The 22548-nt window shown below is 44.9% G+C and overlaps 2 protein-coding genes across 3 annotated transcripts; one reads left to right on the top strand and one right to left on the bottom strand.

The window, feature by feature from the left end:
• Window positions 1-354: 354 nt before the first annotated feature.
• On the bottom strand, window positions 355-12050 carry snx1a (sorting nexin 1a). 2 transcript variants are annotated; one of them, XM_069162031.1, is made up of 15 exons: window positions 11769-12048; window positions 9078-9987; window positions 7503-7648; window positions 7164-7239; window positions 6866-6909; window positions 6482-6623; window positions 6312-6390; window positions 6076-6151; window positions 5722-5835; window positions 5322-5415; window positions 4772-4977; window positions 4411-4554; window positions 4043-4123; window positions 3887-3958; window positions 355-2480 (listed from the first exon to the last, which is right to left on the bottom strand). In XM_069162031.1, exons 1-15 carry the CDS (start codon window positions 11895-11897, stop codon window positions 2430-2432), a joined length of 2364 nt encoding a protein of 787 aa, XP_069018132.1. In that variant the 5' UTR covers window positions 11898-12048; the 3' UTR covers window positions 355-2429. The 2 variants fall into 2 exon arrangements, with proteins under 2 accessions (XP_069018132.1, XP_069018134.1); XM_069162033.1 differs by lacking the exon at window positions 5322-5415 and having other exon boundaries at window positions 6312-6623; window positions 11769-12050.
• Window positions 12051-12090: 40 nt separating this feature from the next.
• sv2 (synaptic vesicle glycoprotein 2) lies at window positions 12091-22298 on the top strand. Its single transcript, XM_069162034.1, has 13 exons — window positions 12091-12471; window positions 13123-13221; window positions 13891-14052; window positions 14952-15114; window positions 15476-15597; window positions 16771-16934; window positions 17034-17114; window positions 17383-17481; window positions 17991-18079; window positions 18515-18642; window positions 19531-19626; window positions 20987-21146; window positions 21324-22298. The coding sequence occupies exons 1-13, from the start codon at window positions 12333-12335 to the stop codon at window positions 21505-21507; spliced, it is 1686 nt and encodes a 561-aa protein (XP_069018135.1). The 5' UTR covers window positions 12091-12332; the 3' UTR covers window positions 21508-22298.
• The last annotated feature ends 250 nt before the right edge of the window (window positions 22299-22548 follow it).

The raw sequence follows: 22548 nt of genomic DNA, 5'->3' as shown, positions 1-22548 counted from the left end.
CGTGAAGACCGAAGCCTCGTGGTGAACCGCTCCCATCGTCTCGCTTCAGAGGAGGAAACAAACGTGTGCAGACCGAGTGTGTCGCTGCACACGGTGAGATCTGAATCATATTGTAAATAGTTTTTAATAAACGGTTAAGAATACCTGGAGGTGGAGTTACTTACAGGTCAGTTCACGTGTGACGGGGAGGAGAGCTCAGTCTGGAAACCCGTACAGAACGTTTGAGTGTGTCCAGACGGAAGAAATCGTAATCGAGTTGCATTATGGGAAATGTAGGATCCAGCAATTTTTTTTCACTTGCGTTATATTGTGGAAAAGACCAAAGTTACAGAAAGAAGACTCTTGAGTCGGAAGTTCTTTATGAAATTTCCAAGTGTAAACAGTGCAACTTTTATTGATTTGTTTTAAAAGAACTTTCTATGACACAGTGCATGTTGCTGACATTGCTCTGCACGTTGACACGAGATGACATACAGTACACGAGGCCACGCTAACAACCAGGGGGTTTTAAATCGAGTGATGTTGAAACATTTAAAACAAGCATGAATCTAACTGACCTCCAAAAAAAAAAAAAAAAAAAAAACGGTGCAAAGAAATGTCTGCAAGTTAAAGGACTCCTTACCGACAAACCAAACCTACAGTGGAGCGAAGTCGCTGCACGGCTTCAGTTTACGTGCAAAATGTGAAAATTAAAGCTTTAATCAAAAGACGGCGGCCGCCGTCGTCGCGTGAAGCCGCGACGGCGGCTCGTTACTGATTCGTGTTAAAACTGCAGGCTGAGGCTCGACGGAAGATTTAAACATCAGCGTGTTCACTACACGGGATTAATCTCAAGTCTACGAGTCGACATCAGTCCGGTTCCAATGAGCTCAGACCACGCCGGTGTTAAAGGACCACGCCGGTGTTAAAGGACCGCGCCGGTGTTAAAGGACCACGCCGGTGTTTCTGCACGTTGGTGCCCAATTTACTCGAATCAGACGGGATGGAGAGAGCAGGAGCTGAAATGATCAGCGGCCAATTAACTGTTCGATAACTGAAGTCACTCATCCAGTAAAAACACCAACCAGCTGTCGGTTCCACGTCTGCTCCTTTTCCGTTTTCTGTGGTCATAAATTAAAGGACCCTTGTGAATATTTTGACATAAACAAAAGTTCACTGCATCTTCAAATTCCTCATGAAACATTTAGGAAGCCGATTTTTTTTTTTTTTTTGGGGGAATAATTTGAAGCCGACATGATTTAAATCTGTGGCCGTTTTATTTGAGTTTCCAAATTGCGTAAGCGGGACTATCTTCCTGCTAACTATCCCACAATGCAAAGCTTAGTATTTTAATTTTTTTTTTTTTTTTTACAGACGTAAACAAAAACAACAACTATTAGAAAGGGTACCTTTAAATACCCGCTGCATTGAATCGTTAGACAAACCGAAGAGGACGCGACCTCGGGAGTAAAAAACCCGCCGTTCGTTGGGACGCGGCGACCGAGCTGGATTTTCATTCGCAAAACAGAATGTTGAGAGAAGAAGAAGAATTTGTAGGCAAACGGGCCGGGAGGAGAAAAACACCGCCGTGGTTCTTACGGCTTGGAAGCGTTTGGCTTGATGTCAACGGTCTACAACTTTCTCCCAAAGTGCTGTCTGGACAAAAAAAACAAAAAAACAAACCACAAACACAGTTCTGATTTAAAAGGCAGCGACATCGAGTTCACACAACGAGTGAAACGGAACGCGTTGAACCGGCGACGACCGACCGACCGACCGACCGACCGCCGCTCATCAGCGTCGCAGTACTCTGAATACGAAAGGAAAAGAAAACAACATGGCTGGTACGTAAGTATTTTATCCACCTGGTGGAAGTGCGCATAAATCTTTTATTTGAATTTTTTTTTTTTTTTTTTAACTTTTCTTGAATCCCTTTTGAGTCGGTTAAGAAGAAGAAACGAGCGAGACTCTCGGCCGCGGTCTTCATCTGGGTCCCCAGAAATCTTTTGACGAGAGAGCAGCCGCGCTTGTAAACAATCCACCACTGCTGATGCGAAGGAGCTCCCCGACCGCACGAGGGAGAAAACCCTGAGAACAAACGGACTCCGTTCACTTCCCTTCTCCGCGGGACACCGACGGAGTCGCTCGTCGACTCGTTCTCTCTTCTCGTCCGTCGGGAACTTTGTATACGCAAACTCTTTTCATCTAATAAGAAAATATTTGTGGGAGGTTAAATGAAAATATACAATTATTAATACAGTAGGATACAGAGCTATATGTTAAAGGTGATTTTTTTTTTTTTTAAAAACAACAAAAAAAACAAAAACAACAAAACAGGTTGATTGTATCTCCCTTTACAATGCACGCATTTTCCTTGGTTTAAAGGCAGAAGAGGTAAAGTGTATAAGAGAAAGGCCTGTTTAGTCGTCCACGCTGCCGCTGCGCCGGGATTAGGCGATTGCTTTTGCTTCCGGTAGGAAAGCCTCCCAGTACTTTATCAGCTGGGGAGAGAAACAAAGACAGACGTGTGACGCCAAAAAAAAAACACGGATCCATCTTTTCATTTCTGCTGCAGCTTTCCTTGTTCCCCAAACCCCTTTTCAAAACCAATGACCTCATTAGTTCAGACAAAACATCGAGCAAAAAAAAAAACATCCAAAAGATCTTTTGGCTTTATTTTGTGAAGTTTTTCAAATGATTTTCAAATTTTAAAAAAAAAAGAAACATTTTGGAGTTTTTAAAACAGCTGGTAATAAAAAAAACAACTCGGATTATTAAAAAAAAAAGAAATAAATCGGCCCTAAACTTTCTTGTTTCTTCCATCATGTAAAAAAAAAACAACCCTAATTCGTAGCCCTCTTTAAAGATCACATTTGATGTCTTTTCTGAACGTCTGCAGGCAAATACATCGTTTTTTTCATGCATTGGTCAAATTTGAGGTTTTGGCCTCTTTTACTTCCATAACACGTCAGTGGAAAGAAAAAAAAATCATAATCAACGTGAAGGTGTTATTTTCTAAAATGTTTGTATTTGCGTCTGTAGATTTGTTCCAAATTCACAAAAAGTTAGTTTATTTAAAAGGTTATAAAAAAATTAAAAAAAAAAAAAATCAAGCTATGAATGATAAATGAACAAATCCTTCAGGAAAAACCTTCCGTATATAGATGGGAATAGCGTGTACGAGTACTGCAATATTACAATACATAAAAATGAATATTAATAAATAAATAAATCTCCACTTTTTAACTTCCCTGTTTTATTCTCATCTATATTTTCAGAAAACAATTTGCTCATATGTCACAAGTTTTCCTAAAACATGGCAAAAAATTATTTATTTATGTCTGTTGACAATTCTTTCTAATTTATGGAATTATTAAAAAAAAAACATCCAAAATCCTGTTAAAACCTTTCACTCTAATATGTCACCAAAATGACACAAGAATTATGAACCTGACTTTATCCAATGTTTAAATTTATAATGATAAATTAGCACATTTAATTCGGTAAAATAATTCTCCCTTCGCATCATGAAACAATTGCTTTAAATAATACCAATATTACAGTCATAGTTATTTGCATTAGTTAAGCGGTTTACCTGACGTGTCTGCCGTTTAAACCGACTTACGGCACCGGGAGTATCGTAAGGCCGCTTTCTGACTTCAACTTTGATCTATTTGGATCATTTTTGATAATTAAATAATTCAAATAATTCTATTGCTGCACTCATAAAGTCTTTGTGGATAAAAATCATGAGCCACCTGCCTAATATTAAAAACGTACATTGCAAATTTCCGGCGTGACGCAAAGCCCGCGGACTCGTTTCGATCTCGGGAAGGATTTGGTGACGTGAAACAATCAAAGAGTCTAATTTTGACCCGCAGAAATATTTGAGTGGATAGAAAGTCACCTGTTGCTGAGACTGAAGCAGAGACTCCAGGTACTTGACGATCTGTCTTTTGAAATTCTTGGTCTTTTCTTTCTGCGGAGACATTTATGAAAGGCGGTTATCATTTCAAACATTTGCGGAAAGCGACGTGGACGCGACGAGGAGGATCGTGTTTACCTCAAAGCGGACGACTTCCTTGCGCACGGTTGCGGAGACTCTTTCAAAGTCTCTCTCGTACTGCGTCACTTTGGCCTCCCACTGTTCTCGAGGACAAAAGAAAAGAGTCTCAACCCAACGACCTTCACATCGTTTCCTTCCGTGTTTGAACACGTGACGACGTTCCTAGATCAACTCTGATTACGATCACGCTCTCCGTTAACAAGTGACGACAGGAAGAGGAAATAAAACCCTTTAAAAGACTTTTTAAAAAAAAAAAAAAAAAAAAAAGAAGCAACCACACGCGGAGCTCTCCGGACGTCCCGAGCTCGTCTCGGTTCTTTTCACGGTGTTAGTTTTTTTTTTGGGGGGGGGGCGCGTCGTCGTACCTCAGCGATCTCCTCTTTGGCCAGCTGCAGTTTGTCCGGCTTGTTGGCCCACAGCAGTTTGGCCTCGGTCTCCCTCTTCTTCTGCAGCGTGGCCTGAGCGTCCTGCCAGCGCTGCCACGCCTTCATCCGCTGATCAAACGACCCCTGCGAGGGCGCAAAGCGCACACGGACGAGGCTCATATCTGGATCCTGCTTTCACGGCTTCTTTTCAAAACAACTTTCCAAACAAAAGTTATTTTCCTTCACTGTTAAAAAGGGACATTTTGCTCGTTGCGGTGGAATAAAAATGTTAAAAAAAAACAAATATACCAAAAAAAAAAAATGCAGTTTTAGAAACCGCCTTAACAAATGCGCTCGGTACCCTCACGGCTCCCAGCAGCCGGATGTAATCTGCGATCAGCTCCGCGAAGCTGAAGGTGTCGTTGGCAGCTTGGTCCTGGTGGAGCTGCTCCATCTTGTCCTCCACCTCGGCCAGCTGGGACAGAGCGCGGGACAGAGCCGTGTTGTCCTCGGCGCTGCCCAGCATGGCCGTGCTCTTGGCGAAGCTCGCCGTGTTCAGGGACAACTCTGGAGGGACGAGCGAGACGCGTTAATCAGTAAAAGATTGGTTTCCGTCTCGTGACACCGGTCAAACGAACGAACGAGACAATCGGCTACGAACTTTGGAAGCACGGAGAGAAAAACAAAAATAGCAGAGACGATGACGGTGGGGCAGAACGTCTGTCTTGGTTCTTACAACATACTTTTTAAATCGCGGGCAGCACTTGACCATTTTCTGACGTCACCGCCGTCACGCTCATTTGACGTGGTTTTGTCAATTTTGGCCACAAATCAAACAAAACAGAAACAACTGCCTGATCACCGGTGATTCACAAAGTGATCTATTCTCAGCTCGCGGTTGGAAAACGAACCTTTTCTGTGGACGACCAGGGACTCGACGAGCGCGTGGAGCTTCCTGAACTGCTGGTCTGCCGTCTCCACCTCCTGCAGCTTCTCCTCGAACCACTGCGGCAAAACACGGCGTTAAGCGCGACACCGAACTCTCGCTTTTCTCATGTTCATCCCTGATCTCGGTTTCAATATTGTTGTTAATCTGTTCCCCGAACTTGCAAATATCAAAAGCGTGCGACCGGAGCGTGGCGCTCGCGTCGGCCGGAAGCTCGCGCTCAACTTCTAGTTCATGAAACTTTGCGCTTCGAAAGGGGAAAAAAAAAAAAAAAAAAAAAGATTTCCTCATTCGGAAGAAACGAGGCGTCAGAGCTCGTCGGGAGAAGAAAACGCCGCGCTCGGCAGGATCGCAGCTCCACTCACCACGTCGGACTCGTTCATCTTGATGGTCATCTTGCTGACGGCGTCCGTCGCCTTGTTGATCATTTTGAGGAAGCCGGCGCCGCTCAGGGCCTGAGTGCTCACCGCTCTGGGCAACTGGAGAGACACGGACGTTATCAACACACGTCGTCAACAACAAAACGAAGAAGGGAAAACTTCAGCTGAACACGGGGATCAGGTAGAAGCACACGGCGTCAGCCCGAACGTGTTCCCTTCATCTGATCATAGATTTCTACGTGCAATGAAAGATCATTTCGTGAGTGAATGGTGCGCTGAAAAGACGTCCGGGACGGGTTTGAGGTATTAAGGGAGTAAAACTAAATAAATGTGTCTCACGTCCTCTCTCTCCAGGAACTCTCGGACATCTGGATCTTGGAGCAGCGACGGGTGAGTCACCACCCGCTGGAGATACCTGTCACACGAGAACACGTCACATGACCGCTTCACTTGCGTAAACGATCTGAGCACCTTTCATTTTACGGGGACGTCCAAACACAGGCGTGCAAGTCCGCCTGGATTTGTGGAACTCGACTTGTGGATGAGCAGCTTCAGTTTCATTCCTCGTCTCTCACCTCTCCAGAGCGCCTCGTCTCCTCTCCACGAAGTCCGCAGACGAGGAATCCTCCTTCCCCACCTTCACCTTTGTCATCCCTGCGAGAGACAACATTTACTGTCGCGGCCGAATGCGGACCACACGCGGAACGGCAGAAGACGAGAGCGAAGGGGAGCCCGGTCGGATTACCCATGATGCTCTTCTCCGGCGGCGGAGGCACGATGAATCCATTTGGTCCATGTTTTTCAGAAAGCTTCTCGTAGAGGCCGAGGAAGTCGCTGAAGCGTCGCCTCACTGTGAATGTCTTGCTGCGGAACATGGGCAGCGTGCTCTGAAACAGACGACCCGGGGGGGGGAAACAGTCCTCGGCTTTTATTCAGGCTCATGTGTTTGGTGAATTACGACGAACAGTATCTGATGCGACGCGTGTTTGAGTTTCTCTCTCTCGACGCTCGGACCAGTATTTCCTCTCTGCGCACTGTCAGCACATATCTGAGGAGTAACTGCAGTAACTTTCTCAAGATTTTAATATATATAGACCGAGTGAAACACCGCACAGTGGCAAGTTTTTACCTGCGTGGATACTTTGTAGGCCATGTAGGCGGTCATACCGTCGCCTGAAGGGGAAAAAAAAGACACAAGCGGACATAAACACTTGCAGAACACGACTCCCGTTATTTAAGAAGTCCTCGTCTCGCGGTACTCGTGTCACTTCACAAGTCAATCACAATGAAATCAAGCATTTTCCAATCATCTTTACCTTCTTGACGTTTATGATGCACGAACCAATTTTGTCGCCCCATCGTAATAAATGAAATAAGCCCAGCTGCATTATTCATTTGACGTGAAACTTAAAAGTAACAAGCCTCACCTATTTTTTCAGGATCTTTGACAGAGACGAAGATCTCAAATTTGTCTTCGAGCTCCTCCTCTTCCTCTTCTTCCAACTGAAACAAATATTAAAGCAGAAAGTCTAAACGGACACGAGAGTCATCTTGTTAGAGCAGAGTTTGGGGGGGCGGGGGTTTGTGAGGAGGAGGAGGGGAAAGTTTGTTCTGGTGGGACGTTAAACTGAAAGGAACCGAATATTCGCCCAGTTTCTCCAAAATTCAGGAGGTGGAAAAAAAAAAAAAAAATGGTGTGTAGAAATTGCAAATCCCAGGATGCTACTTGTCGCAGTCTCACTCCGGGTCGAGATATATGAACGTACCTCTTCCAGGGCAGCGGGCTGCGGCTTGACCAGGCTGGCAGCCGCCGACAGGGAGGCGGAGGCGGAGGCGGAGGCGGAGGGTTTGGCCGTCGCCTCCTTCTTTCTCTCGTTCCTTGGACTGTCGAGTGAAAGCTCCACCGTAGCTTCTGGAAGAGAGAAAAGGGGGAAAAAAAAAACCCAAAACCAGATGAAGGTCATACTGTGTTGAACGTGGAGTGAGATGCTCCGTTATCTACTTTACACAGTAAACTCTCCCAAAGGTCAAACTCTGCAGGCAAAAATACATCTTTTTCACGCACCGCTCAATGTTTCCATTTTGGGCTATTTTGCTTCTATAAAATGTCGTTTTTCAGACGAGTGGAATGAAAACGTCCCAAATAAAAATGCGCTTCGTGTATTTGCGCCTGTAGATTTTCTTCTGAATTCACAAAAGGTATATATATATAAAAAAAAAAATGTTTTCTAAAGCGGGCTATGAATGACACATGAACGAGCCCGTCTGTAAAAACCTTCAGAACATAGATGGAAACACGACTGGGAGGTTTCTTGTGTTTAAGTGCTGCTGGAGGTCCGAGTTTTGGAATAAACTCCTTTCGAGAAAGCCATCTTCACTCTGACGGTACATTCGATACATAATTCAAAAGCCTCTCTCGTACTCGGAGTCAGAAGTGTACGCTTCAGCAGCTCTGACACACACTACGCTCTCCAGCTGTATTCAGAAGCTCTTTACAGAGAAGCTTGTTTGTAGATCATTCATAACCCGATTTATAACACGTTTTATTCTCACGAACGTGACTCGTTTTTAGAGTTTTATGAAGTGATAAAAAAAAGAAACATCCAAAATCCTCTCAGAAAAAAACCTTTGACTCTTAATGTGTCGACAAAATAAAACAAGAATTTCGAACCGGGTTTTTATCCAAAGTTCTTCTGGAAATGAATGCAAATTTCATGAAATAATGCCTGGTATGCATAAACAAAACCATACAATTTCAGAATCATTTTCATACAAAGAATAACTGTCTTAACAGAAGCACCCAGATGGGGCGGCTTCACGGTGATGGCTCGCAATTAAAGTCGTTCCCCTATTTCCATGCAGTGGCCTCAATAAAACATGAGGTGTGATTACCCTGTAATAAAATGACTTTCAGGTATTTAAAAGAAGATGACGGAGATTATGAGTGTTTTACATGCAACTGTATGAACTTCATGAACTTCCTTCTGACCAATCACTTATTGGAAGCAGGCGGATATTTGGGGTTTAATATCAGATCAGTGTACGTACCTGGCACAAACATGGGAATTTAAACTGTCTAAGCAAACCGGAATAACACTGGAAAGATTAAATAAATCTTTACAAACCTGCTATTCATCGACGGGCTCCACCTCGCTATTGCTGCCCTTACTACACACTTAAATCTGGATTTGAGTGTAAAGATTAATTATTGACCTGAAACTGTGGTAAAATTCAGGGTCAAAAGCTGTGGGGACAGATAGGAAGAAGGCCTCGAGTTGAGAATATGTCGCCGCCGATAAAATCCTGACCATGTAACTGGAGAATAAAAATGGTGGACGCACCGGCGAATATGTCCGTCTCCTCCTCAGAGTGGACTCCGTTGGTCCTGGAGGTGACGGTGCTGGCGCTGCTGACGCTGGGCACTGTGGTGACGGCTTCCTCCGTGAAGATATCTGCAGGCTCCTGCAGCGGTCCTCCAGCAGCAGCTTTAGACGGGACCGATTTCTCCTTCTGCTCCGGGTTGATGGTTTTCTTGGCGACGGCGCCGAGCGGCTCGCCGAACAGATCCTCGTCCGGCTCGCCGAACAGGCTCCTCTGCTGCTTGGCGGATTTAGTCTGCCGCGGTTCCGAGAACAAGTCGATCCCCTCGTCTTCGAACAGATCCATCGTCGCCCCGCTGAGTTTTTTGGCACCGGCGGCGTCAGCGGCAGGAAGAGGAGGAGGAGGAGCGTCGCCGAGCAGGTCAACCAAAGGGTCGACGATGTTGTCACTCGCAGGCGGCTGCTGCATGTTGAAGTCGCCGCTCGGGTCGATAACCGGAGCCGGGGACGCTTCTTTTGCTTCCTGCTTGGCGTCACTTCCTGTTTCCCAGTCACCAGGTGGATCTGTTTCGCCGCTGGTCATTTCACCTTTATCCGTCGCTGCTCCCGCAGTAACATCCGCCTCCGCCGCTTCCTCTCTCTGCGCTTCGGTTTCACTTCCCAAAATGTCAACGAAATCATCCGAGGGCTCATCGAGAGGGATTTCATGGGAAACTGCCCTCTCAGCTGTGACGGTTATGTTGTTTGTCAGGTCGAAAAACTCATCCAACGGTTCACTGATGACGTCGCTCGCTGGTGTGTTTCCTGCTCGTCTGCTGACGGGCTCGAATAAAGGATCATTCACGATGTCGCTGGGAGGCTGCGATAAAACATCACTGGGTTCACTGGCGGGCGCCGTCGGAGAATCCATTTTGATGAGCGGAGGGCTGATCTGGAGACGAGGGGGGGTGATTCTCATTATTAATATTATGATACAATCATACACAGCAAAACAACAAAACCATATCAAATTGCCCGTAAACATTTTTAAAAGACTGCTGCAACATAACCAGCTCAGGCATACGGCCGTTTGCTCTTCACATATTTGATTTTCTTTAAAATGTTGCTTAAGGCACAACTTCTATGAAATCAACAACCAAGTCAAACACATTTTTAAAGGCGCTTTGATTGGTTTTTGCTGGTTAACTTGATTTAAAAAAAAAAAAAGACAAAAGAGAAATTGGTTTGAACACATAAACCGTTAATCATGTGATCTGTAAGTGTTGAAGACAGCTGCCTTTGTGAGTGAATTCCCAGGTGTTTGATTTTGCATGATTTTGCATGGTATTATTCAAGAGCCACCTCCAGTGGGAAACACAACAACAGATCATTCAACACCACAACGTCTCACTGGACGCAGAAATAGTCCCTTAAAACCACAAAGTATGAACTTTGTAACTCAGCAAGCAAAGACCGGCTGAAATATTTCATCACGTTTCAGAAGTAGCTTCAACAGACAAATCCCCACAAGAACGATCGTGGACTTGCACTACGTGGCCATTTTCGTTAAGTTGGCCCGAACGACCACTAATGCAACGGTCCCGTAGTAAATCCTACTTTTCAAATGGTTGCAAGGATCAGTTTTAGTTGAAACGGTTCGGAGGTGTTCAGTCAACTTTTCATCCTGAAGTCTGCAGTTTTTGGATTGGATTGTGTAGACTAAAGGTGATATTTGTCCAGTCGCATCGAAGAAACCTTAAGAAACACTTAGGTGCCCCTAATAAAGTGGCAAATAAAAAACAAAACAAAAAAAAATGCAAATGGTTTCTTGGGCAAGTTGCTAATTAAAGTAAACGAAAAAGGAGAAATGAAATGATCAACACGTCTCTTCATGCAGGAGATCCGACTCCAAACATTCCTTCAGTTTCAAGCTCTGTGAACTGAAGCATCCATAAATGCTGACTAATGTTTTCCACGCAGGAGTGAGTGAGTGAGTCCAGCACTGAAGAAAAAAAAATAAATTCAGAGACAGCAACTTTTCGACGTCTCCTCTGAACTTTGACTGCAGGAAAACATCCGGGTTCTGCCCATGTGACCGCAGCGTGCTCACATGACAGAAGGCTGCCCGAGCCAGCTTTTAATCCTCAAACACACACACAAAAACAACAACAACAACAACAACACAGAAATACAAACCACGAACACAAATGTGAACTTTACAAAAGTCCGCAGTCCGACCACACAGACGTCTCTCTCTTAAACTCTTAAACTGGGCCGCTTGCTGACTTTCTTCACCTGTGAACGGGGCCCTGAAAGTCTGCACGCCACAAACACCGAGTCTGCACAGAAAACACCAACTTATCGACCGGACGGGACGTGATGTGACCTGGAAACCAAACCAGGGCGGCAGAGACTCGGTAGAGACTCGGTAGAGACTCGGACCTCCCGACAGGTAGGACGCAGCTCCTCCAGCTAAACGACAGACTCTCCCTATCAACGTCGTTTTCTGGGCGGTAAAACCGGATATATATATATATATATATATATATATTAAAAAGAAAATGCAGCTCGACACCTCAGAAAGTTTTGCTAAATAAATAAAAAATTAAATAAATATCAAAAGTGGCCGTTGTAGCTGCGCCGCCGGTTAGCTAACCAACCGTCGGCGCCTTCCTCGGGGGAAGTTGGCCTCGAGCAGACCGCTCGCGTGACTTTCGCTCCGCGGAGACGTACCGCGCTCACGAAGAGGTCCTCCCCGTCGTCCTCATCACTGTCTCGGCCTCCGACTTCCTCGGAGTCCAGCACGTCCTGGTCCTCGGAGTCGGGGAACGGAGGAGGACTTCGCTCCGAGCTGGTCGCCATCTTTCTCTCTCTCTCTCTCTCTTTAAAACGAGGAGCGACGTCAACCGACGGACGCTCTTCTTCTGGTTAGCTGCTCTGCTGCTGCTGCTCTGCTGCTGCTGCACTGGTGGTTGGTTCACCCGAGGTGGCGTAACTGAACCCGACAGGGCTGGAGGAGGAGGAGGAGGAGAGAGGGAAGGAGAGGCTCCGCTCGGGACGTGCGGACCGCTGCTGTCTCTCCACTTCCTGGTCCTCCTCCTTCTTACGCCAGGTTAGCTTCGGTGTTAGCTCGCCGAGCTGGCAGTCATGGGACCGGGGCAGCGGTCGGAGCGGTGAGGTGGACCCGGACGTCCCGGACGTCCACCGGACGTCCACTTCCAGTTCAGCTCGTCTGACCGCGGCGCAGCGCCCATTTTAGAGACATCCGACTTTTTTTTGGGGGGGAGAGGGAGAGGGATGTCCCGTCACATGCACGCCGGGGATGCGGAGGCGCGACAGCCGCTGCTCGCCGGAGATCACCTGGACCCGAGACACCTGGACCCGAGACACCTGGACCCGAGACACCTGGACCCGAGACACCTGGACTCGGATGAAGGTAAACGTCGCGTCGCTCCATCACGAAGTTCAACAAGTCGTCAGAAGTATTCAGAACATTTTAGAGAAGAAACGGAACAAACGAGTTAAAGTCCTTCGTGTGAAAACGGACTTCCTTTCATTGATACTCTTTCATTGTTCATGTCAATACTTTTTATTTTGCTTTTACATGAAGAACATGGAGTTTATATCGTTAATGAGCTGTTAAAGTTAACTAACTACAGATAATGATCATTTTATTGACTCATTACTGTCCAACCTGTGAGTAAACTGTGACACTGTTATTGTGTCATGCTGATTATATCTTTGATTAATCAATCATTAAATCTATAAAAAAAAAAAAAATGTAAGCAAATAATATGTATGAATATAAAATAACTTCCCAGGTGAAAACCTGTTATATCAGGGACCAGGTTTTGTTTTTTGTCTGATTGACAAAGCACAACTTCATTTAAGAAAGTGCACCACGTAAACAACATAATATTAATATCACATTTGAAGACTCGGTTATGACACAAGGTTTTAATAACTTTGTGGCTCGAGATGTACGACCAAGAAGAAAGTCAGAAGCAACTTTACTGTCTTTAAAGTCGTTTCTGTCTTAAGCTTCAGGTTTATCTGATGTGTTTGTGTGTTTTTTGCTGCGTCACAGGAGTCGTCCTCTTCGACAGGAGTTCGTCAAGTTACACGGACGAAGCTGGAGGAAGCGCACCGAGAAGACTGACGTACGAGGAAGCGGTCGAAGAAGCGGGTAACTTAAGGTTTTTGTCTTGTTCTTCATCGTCATAACTGGGGACATTAAATCTGGGGAGAAAACCACGTGGAAGTAAACATGTTGGCGTAAGAAACCTTTACCTTCACCTTTGTGCTCCCGCATGAAACATTTAACGCATTTAAGCACAAACACAATGATGACAACTTTATGTGAAATCCTGTAACATTGTTTGGAAGAAGCGATGGTATATTTCTGTCATATTTAATCTGTGTCTCTAAGGTTTGAAGGTTGGTGACACCTGCTACTTATGAGAGGCTTCGGTTTTATTCCTAATACTTTCTGTTTTTACACAACTGCGCTCTCGTGAAGCACTTTGTATTCATGCTGAGTATCCTGCGATACACAGGAAACTCTCCTTAACTTGTGTTTACCTTCACTTGTTACATTTCTTTTTACCGGGACAGTTCTTCCATCCGACTTTTCTTTCCAGACCGACAGTGATTTAGTTGTGTTGATTGTTATTCCCGCCGAGCCGAGTGAGCGGCAAATGCGCTTCGCTAAATAAAGTCCATTCGCTGCGGGCGTAACGGGCGAGTTTGCCGGCCACGTCGCAACAAAGGCCTTCGGAGCCGTGACACGGGCCGTCAGGAGATCACTTGACCCTCGTTGTGTCTTTCACCGCTTGTTCTGCTTTTTGCCGCTCAGGTTTTGGTTTGTTCCACTGGCTGCTGCTGCTGGTTTGCGGTTGGGCCAACGCCAGCGACGCTGTGGAGATTCTCTGCGTGTCTTTTCTGCTGCCAACGGCGCGCTGCGATCTGCTGCTGAGCTCCTCCGACATGGGCCTGCTGACGGCCAGCATTTTTCTCGGTGAGTCGCTTAATAAACCGCTCGAACTCCACTCGACCGAAAACGCATCGGCATTCGTTTTTCCAACAAACAACAACAACAAAAAAGCCAAATCTTGAATGAGAGGTCCTTTTATTTTGATATTCACGGCAGTGAAATGAATCTCTTTGGGTTTCTGATTGTTGGTCGGACAAAACAAGCAAACTGACAGAAGTGGGAACGGCGCTTCTCACTGCTACTTTATTGATTTCATATTTGTGTTACATTATACTTGTTGCAAAACCACACAGTGCCTTTTTGAACTTCTGCTCCCGTGCTGAACCTCTTCCCTTGTTCACTTACAAACCTTTTTAAAATGATTCAATTAGAATCAAATAACAAACCACAGTAAATCTCATCACAGCAATAAAAATCCCAAACTTCCCTCTATCTCACCACATAACTTGTCATTTTATTGTTGTTTTTCATTCATAACTTTTTCATTAATAACATTTACACGTGCTGTTGGTGGATTTTTGTTCCCGCTGGACAACAAGCTGTTTCTAGTCGTCATGCTAAGCTAGGCTAACCGTCTCCTGGTCGACAGATATAATATATTGAAACTGAAAAGTGTGTTTCTCAAAATGTTGAATTAATCCTTTTTAAACTGTAAAAAAAAAAAAAAAAAAAAAAAACTTCAAATTTGGCCCATCGTGCTGCTGTGTGATACATTTGACGTCCGTGTTTGGGTCCCACCTCTTTCAGATCGATGTTATAGTTTTTGGGTTACAAGAAATCTGTAGAAATCGAAGCAGCACTGAAGGAAAATATGACATCTGTGTGAACAAAGGACCGACCATCACTGTCTTTTTGTTGTTGTTGTTAAATATGCCCTTGTTTCAGACTTGAACCGTAGTCGTATCCGTTTCCCTCTTGTCCAGGAATGATGGTGGGCGGCTACATGTGGGGATATCTGGCTGACCAGAGGGGGCGCCAGAGGGTGTTGGTTGTGTCCCTGACCATCAACGGGTTGTTTGGAGGTCTGGCCAGCATGGCTCCTTGGTTCTGGCTCTTCCTGCTGCTGCGGTTCATCAGCGGCATCGGGTGAGTACAGGATTTTTACGTCTTTATTTTTACACGTAGTCATTTTCCTTACACCCGTACAGAGGGAAGTGTATTTGGTCAGAGAGATTATGCTGCAGCCAACAGGCCGAAGTTTTTATTCCCACAGTGCCTACATTTCTCTTCATAAAAGGACATTTTGAAAAAGAAAATCCCCCAAAAAGGTTTAAACTCTCCTTTCATGTGTGGAAAATTCAAAGTCAATCCAATTAGCAAATTTCTGAGTCCCCAGAATGCAGCAGAAGAAAAGCAGCTTCTCTCCACACGGTGTCAAAGCCGACATGATTCCCTCTGAGAAGCAAAGACGGTCCATGAGTGAACACGGTTCTGTTCTCCTCTGTAGGGTCGGCGGGTCGATTCCCGTTATCTTCTCCTACTTCTCCGAGTTCATGCCCCGTGTGAAGAGAGGTGCGATGATCAGCGCTCTGGCCACCTTCTGGATGGCAGGAAATATTCTGGCTGCAGGTGAGAGCTCACAAACCAGATCAGGATGCAAACAGCTGGAGGCACAAGTGCAGCTGTTAGTTTGCATGATTTTAACATTCATATCCAGTGCATCCGGAAAGTATTCACAGCGCTTCACTTTTTCCACATTTTGTTACGTTACAGCCTTATTCCAAAATGGATCAAATTCATTTTTTTCCCTCAAAGTTCTACACACAATATCCCATAATGACAAAGTGAAAAAAGAAAAAAGTGAAGCACTGTGAATACTTTCCGGATGCACTGTATGTTGACATTTACCCAGATGCCCCAGATGCATCCTATAAACTTTACATGTTGTAGTTTTTTTCTCTGAAAAACCAAAAATGCCTCAGAAATTCTAATTTTAGGAACATTTGTGAACGGTTTATTCCAGATTTTTATTCATTTAGTATTTTGCCTTTCATTTTTTTGCCGACCTGTAGAAAGGGGCCTGTTGTTCACAGGAACGCTGCTTGCGTTGAGGTTCACTCAGCTTCTCTGGAGGTGGAACCATCCAAAAACTAAATGTAGCTCCAACAATGATGGAGGTCTTAGAGTAAGATGAAGTGACACAAGCAGTTGTAGCAGTGCCAGAAAATATCAATGAAACGAAGCCGCAGAAGGAACGGTGCTCGTTGAATTCTTCAGTTAACGTTACAAAGTCTTCTGTTGCCGTTTACCAACATGGCGTCTGTGTTGTTTACAGCTCGGTGAGTTTCAGGGCACAGCAGACGTTAGATGGAGGTTAATGTCGATTGGTTAAAGAATGCGCCAACAGTTTCACAATTCATCTGACATTTCTGCATATTATGATGCAAAGACTGGAAATAATCCCCAATGGAGTGTAGCCAGACTCGTATTTGGATAATACCAGCCGGTCCTTAACTCTCAAGCCGCTTAAACTTATATTTTTTTTGTCCGAACAAACACCTAGAAATTGAAATGCAGCGTCTCTGTCTTCAAGAAGCATTTGTTGGCAGAATTCCCAGAGTTGGATCATCACCAGCTTTTAGTTATTTGGGTCCTGTCCAGAAAACATGAATGATTCGTATACATGACAAAGGTTTTAACATAAAGTTTGGAGGGAAGCGTTGACTGCCCTGGAAGATGTTCTCCAAATAAAACAAACCTTTGTTTCATGGTGAGTGTCTTGAGTTGTGTGTCTGTGTGCAGGTCTGGCCTGGCTGGTGATTCCCAGAAGGTGGGCACATATTTCTGTGGGCGCTGTGGACTTCCAGAGCTGGAGGCTGTTTGTGGTGCTGTGCTCCGTCCCCAGCATCACCTCGGCCCTCTTCTTCCGGCTGCTCATGCCCGAAAGCCCCAAGTTCCTCATGGAGGTGTGAAAAGCTCAGACGGCGGTGTTTGTGTTGTCGGGACACTTTTTTTCTTCTGATCTGTCTGCGAGATATCTTCTTTGTTTTTTGGTTCTTTGGCAGGCTGGACGGGAGAAAGAGGCAATCCATGTGTTCAAGATGATGTTTGAGATGAACATGAGGGGAAAAGAAAAGGCTTTCCCGGTATGAAATAAATACTGCACCAATATGCCTTTATTTATTATTTATTACTATAGTTTATTGCAGAAATGTAACTGTTTTTGTCTCAGTAGACGTAGTGGAAATGATAAACGGATGCAACAACAGAGATTTGAATGACACATCATACAAATAAAACAAAATTAAAGGTGAAGTGAAATCTGTAATGTGTGTAAATAGTTTTCCTGCCTTTATTCTGATGTATAATAATCTACTGTGAGTGAAATCACCATCATCTTGAACTCTTTTGAAGGAATTTGGCTTGTGTATAAGCTCCAAGAAAAGAGTGGAAGAGGACGAGACCAGAACGTGGGCTTCAAATCGAGAACATCTTGCAGCTGTTTTGAAAAAGGTAATGTATGTATGCAGCTTCTTAAAACACTACTCGGCTCTAGAAAGTGAAGTGAAGGGAAGTGAAGGGATCCAGCTGTGTTTTGGTTTCTGTAAACATTTCAGAAAACAATCAAATAAAACAATCACTGTATAATTTGAAGTCTTTAAATGCTCTATTTTGTTCCAGCAGCAGTTACAGAAAAGAGAGGAAAAAGCAGCAAATTCTCTCATTTGAGAAGCTGGAAGCAGCATATGTTTGGCTTTTTAAAAAAAAATAATGACCAGAAATAGCAGCTAATTCATTTTCAGTGGATTTGGACCTGAATCAGTTGTTGTGTTTACCAAACACATGTTCAGTAAAATGACACAAACCTGTGGACACAGTCAGACTGAAGTCTTTCCAGCTTTGAGGTAGAAATTAGTTTTCTTTTTATTTCTTTTATTATAAGAATATCCCTCTTCCTATTAAATGCTCTCCTTTTTGTAGGCCGGTGAAATTACAAATCATTTCTTTGCTTTAATCTGCAGGTTTTGGCGCCCATTAAACAGATATTCGACGGTCCTCTCAAATCCAGGAGCATCACTCTGCTCTTCATTTTCTACTGCATCTCCTTTGGGTGAGAACTCCCGCCCGCACGTCTCCATTCAGGCTCGGTTCCACGTCTCCGTCTGTGTTTCCATTGAGCAGCCAGCGCGGATTCAGTCGGACTTCACCGACAACTGCTGACGTGGTAAATCCACCGCAGTTGGCTCTGCCGCTTTAAACGGCAGCGAGAGATAAACACATTTTATCTCCAGCGAACAGAAATCATGTGCGTTAGCAGCAGAAATTGCTCAGAAAGATGCCTCAAATCAACAGACACCAGGTTGAGTTCAGTTTCGCTGTCTGAGCTGAGCGCTGAGTCACTGCAGTGTTTCTGTGGTGTGGATGTTCCTCTGTGTTGGATGCATCACTTACGTAGTGGAACTTTTATCCTGAATCCAAAAGTAAAGTCTCCTTTCCTGTGTGTGTGTGTGTGTGTGTGTGTGTGTGTGTGTGTGTGTGTGTGTAGGTACTACGGGCTGTGGATGTGGTTCCCCGAGCTGTTTGAGAGAGTGGAGGACGGCGGCTCGCCCTGTGCCAACGTGTCCCTCCAGTCTCGTCTCCACAACCACAGCTGCTACCCTGTAAAGACAGCAGGTGCGTTTCTGGGATCACTACAGATTTATGCTAATGTTTACTTTACTTGCTTTTTCGGTCCGGTCCGCAGCGAACACCGAGCTGGACGTAAACCGCATGTTTGCACGTAGCTCATCCATGAAAGGACATCCGAAGTCTGAGATTGAGCCGTTTAAGGTTCATTGTGTTGCATGTTGGGGGATCTGTTGGAATAAATGGACTATGATTTTCATAATTGAGTTTTCATTAGTGTATAATATATACATAATATATCACCTGAAACTAAGAATCACTGGATTTCTGTTCCCTTAAAATGAGGCCTTCTTATTTACGAAGGGAACAGGTGCTCTTCCACGGAGCTGCCATGTTTCTACAGGGGCCCAGAAGGGACAAACCGATCGCTGGATCTCTAGAGGGTGTTTTTTGTTAGTGTAGCGTCCACCGTAGAGCCTCCTACATGCCTGAAAGAGGAGGGCGAGTCGAGGGGTTGGTAGCAGTCCGCAGCCTCACCAGTAGATGTCACTAAATCCTGCACATCCTTTAACATTTAATGGTAACAATTTAAAGACTTTAACAAAAGAATTGTAGCCGTGTGAAACTTCCAACAAGAGCAGGTACGTTGTTGTTTTCCTGCGTGGCGCTCTGCTTGGACTCTGACAGGCAGCAGAGCAGCAGCTTACAGTCAATAAGGAATTTGTTCAATTTCGTTGGGCTTTTGTTGATGTTTTCTCTCAATTTCCTGATAAAAGTAATAAATTCAATTGGAGAATTACAGACCTGTAAAAACCCGTGACCAATCCTACCCCACTGCATGCTGGGATAAGCTCCAGCCCCCTGTGACCCTGAGCTTGTCCTCAGTGTGTGTCCCTGTCCTCACTCACCTTCCTGTATCTGACCTTCACCTGACAGTGTACATGGAGGGCTTCGTCATCGCTGCGTCAAACCTCCCCGGCAACATCTTCACCATTCTCATGATGGACAGCACCGGAGGAAAGGCGCTGCTGTGTAAGTCATTAGGTCATAAAACAAAAAGTTCATTTCACTGCTTCATCGGCCACCTGCACATACATATACACACCGCTGGCCAAACGGTTTGAGAATGACACAAATGTACATTTTCACAAAGTCTTTATGATGGCAATTTGCATATTCTCCAGAATGTTATGAAGAGGTGATTAGATGAATTGCAATGAATTGCAAAGTCCCTCTTTGCCATGAAAATGAACTTAATCCCCAATAAAACATTTCCACTGCATTTCACAAAAGGACCAGCTGACATCATGTCAGTGATTCTCTCGTTAACACAGGTGAGTGTTTGACGAGGCCGGAGATCACTCTGATCCAGTTAGAATAACAGACTGGAAGCTTTAAAAGGAGGGTGGTGCTTGAAATCCTTGTTCTTCATCTGTTAACCGCGGTTACCTGCAAGGAAACACGTGCAGTCATCGTTGCGTCGCACAAAAAGGTCCTCACAGGCAAGGATATCGCTGCTAGTAAGATTGCACCGAAATCAACCATTTATCGGATCATCAAGAACTTCCAGGAGAGAGAGGTTCAGTTGTTGTGAAGAAGGCTTCAGGGCGCCCAAGAAAGTCCAGCAAGCACCAGGACCGTCTCCCAAAGCCGATTGAGCTGCGGGATCGGGGCACCACCAGTGCAGCTTGTTCAGGAATGGCAGCAGGCAGGTGTGAGTGCATCTGCAGGCGCAGTGAGGCGAAGACATAGAGATTTTGGGTCCATGGCCAGGAAACTCCCCGGACCTTAATCCCATTCAGATCTTGTGGTCAATCCTCAAGAGGCGGGTGGACAAACAAGAACCCACAAATTCGGACAAACTGCAAGTATTGATTATGTAATAATGGGCTGCCATCAGTCAGGATGTGGCCCAGAAGTTAATTGACAGCATGACAGGGTGAATCGCAGAGGTCTTGAAAAAGAAGGGCCAACACTGCAAATATTGACTCTTTGCATAAACCTTAATGTAATTGTCAATAAAAGCCTTTGACACTTATGAAATGCTTGTAATTCTACTTCAGTATACCATCGGACAAAAAGATCGAAAAACACCGAAGCAGCAAAATTTGTGAAAACCAATACTTGTGTCATTCTCAAAACCTTTGGCCAAGGTTGTACATTATTCTGTGAAATGAGTTCGAAGAGGGACGTCACAAACATCAACTTTTGCTATTTAGTAAACGGTCTCTGCTTCTTGGTGCTTGAATCTCACACTTAAAAGCTGCATCTCAAACTATCAAGAGAATGAGCGAATCGTGCTGCCGAGAAACTTCCATCCACGTAACTGTCCAGTTTTACAGCAGCGATGCTGGACAGAAACCATCTCTCCATCTTGGTTTGTGTCCTCCAGCCTGCAGCCTGTTGGTGTCCAGTCTGAGTGTCTTCCTCATCTATGTGGTTCAGACCAAAGTTCAGTCTCTGGTCCTGTCCTGCATCTTCAGCGGCGTGTCGGTGATCGCCTGGAACGCCCTGGACGTGGTGGGAACGGAGCTCTACCCGACCCAGCTACGGTAAATAAGATTATATATTCGATATATAACATCAGAGGACTCCAAATAGGTCTTCCGTTTAGTTCGCAATTTGGGGAAAATGTGAGGTTACGCACAGTAAATGAAATAAAATCTCCTCGAATTAAAGGAAAGCCACAGCTGCTCTCATGTTCTCCCCCCTTTCTCTCCGTCTTCCAGCTCCTCCGCTCTCGGCTTCTTCACAGGAGTGGGCCGCGTGGCAGCGATCATGGGCAACGTGGTTTTTGGGAAGCTGGTGGACACGAACTGCGCCGTCCCCGTCCTGCTGGTGTCGGCCCTGCTGCTGACCGGAGGGCTGGTGGCTCTCCTGCTTCCACAAACCAGGCAGACGGAGCTCACCTGATCGCTCGCGCTCTGCTGGATGAATAAATGATTAGCAAACACCCTCTTTAACGTCCTCATAGAGGCGGACCGGAGGACGGCTGCCTTTATCTGGCGTCTCCCGTCGCTGCTGCCGAGGACGTTTGAATCCTGTGCCTTCTGTCGTCTTCCCGTGTCTTTTGTGGTGCTTCATTTCAAATGCCAAAAATAAGGAAAAAAAATGATGAAAAGACAGCCGTCGCTCTGCACCTCCCAAGAATCTTCAGGAAAGCAGATGAGAGGTTTGTTATCAACCGTGAGGATTCTCGCTGTGAAGGACACCTTTAGAAAGCTTGTTCAAGTCTGAAAGCCGTTGAGTCAGAAAACTAGTGTTGAACGTGATCGTGTCGGAGTTCGTCGATTTCAATCAGCGGTAGCGCTTTTGTTTGTTTTTGTCAGCATGAACACATTCCACACCTTTCCAACAGCATCTGGTTTACATTTCATTTTACAACATGAAGGCTCATTCATGACCCGCGCAGCCGTAGCAACCAGCAAACGGCTGCACCGCTGAGTTTGTGACACGTCAGTTTAAAAAACAAACCAAAGCGAGGTAAGATTTTACTTCTTGATGTCCAGTTTTCAGTAGAAAACCAAAGGTGACTAATTTCAGATCCAAATCCATGTTAACAGACCAGTGCAGGTACAAATGAATGAACCTTCATATCAGCTGAGTGAGCAGCTTACATTCCCATCAGGGATCAGACAGTTTACTTTGTCAATACTGAAGCAGTTGTTTTTTTTTTTTTTAAATAAAATGAAACCACTTCTGATCATCTTAGCTGCGTGTGTTTTTGTGTCAGATCACCTGCACTCACAAAGTTCAGATTCTAATAACCATCACTGATGGATGTTGAATTCAGCTCCTGGAGCTGCATTAAAGAACTCGTATACAATTATAAAACTGTTATCAGCTAAATAAACAATCAAGTAAAGGCACTTGTTCTGCAGTAAAATGTCTCCTTTGACTGATAAAGTGTCATTTACTGTGTGACGTTATTAGATTTTGAATGTGTAAACATTT

Source organism: Embiotoca jacksoni, unplaced genomic scaffold, assembly GCF_022577435.1.
Source record: "Embiotoca jacksoni isolate LCO1_2020_lvr unplaced genomic scaffold, fEmbJac1.0.p SCAF_3, whole genome shotgun sequence".
Taxonomy (NCBI): domain Eukaryota; kingdom Metazoa; phylum Chordata; class Actinopteri; family Embiotocidae; genus Embiotoca; species Embiotoca jacksoni.
The sequence above is the reverse complement of the archived record's forward strand: the minus strand, read 5'-3'. Positions and strand labels throughout refer to the sequence as shown.

Bases quoted from the DNA above. Each gene is read 5' to 3' on its own strand.
- snx1a (XM_069162031.1), bottom strand. From the start codon at position 11,897: ATGGCGACCAGCTCGGAGCGAAGTCCTCCTCCGTTCCCCGACTCCGAG. The intron at 6,910-7,163 runs GTGAGGCTTGTT...TTTCCCCTTCAG, and splicing joins CAAAGATCCTGAAAAAATAG to GCGACGGTATGACCGCCTAC. The intron at 6,391-6,481 runs GTAATCCGACCG...TGTCTCTCGCAG, and splicing joins GCCGGAGAAGAGCATCATGG to GGATGACAAAGGTGAAGGTG.
- sv2 (XM_069162034.1), top strand. From the start codon at position 12,333: ATGTCCCGTCACATGCACGCCGGGGATGCGGAGGCGCGACAGCCGCTG. The intron at 16,935-17,033 runs GTGTGAAAAGCT...GTTCTTTGGCAG, and splicing joins GCCCCAAGTTCCTCATGGAG to GCTGGACGGGAGAAAGAGGC. The intron at 21,147-21,323 runs GTAAATAAGATT...TCCGTCTTCCAG, and splicing joins CTCTACCCGACCCAGCTACG to CTCCTCCGCTCTCGGCTTCT.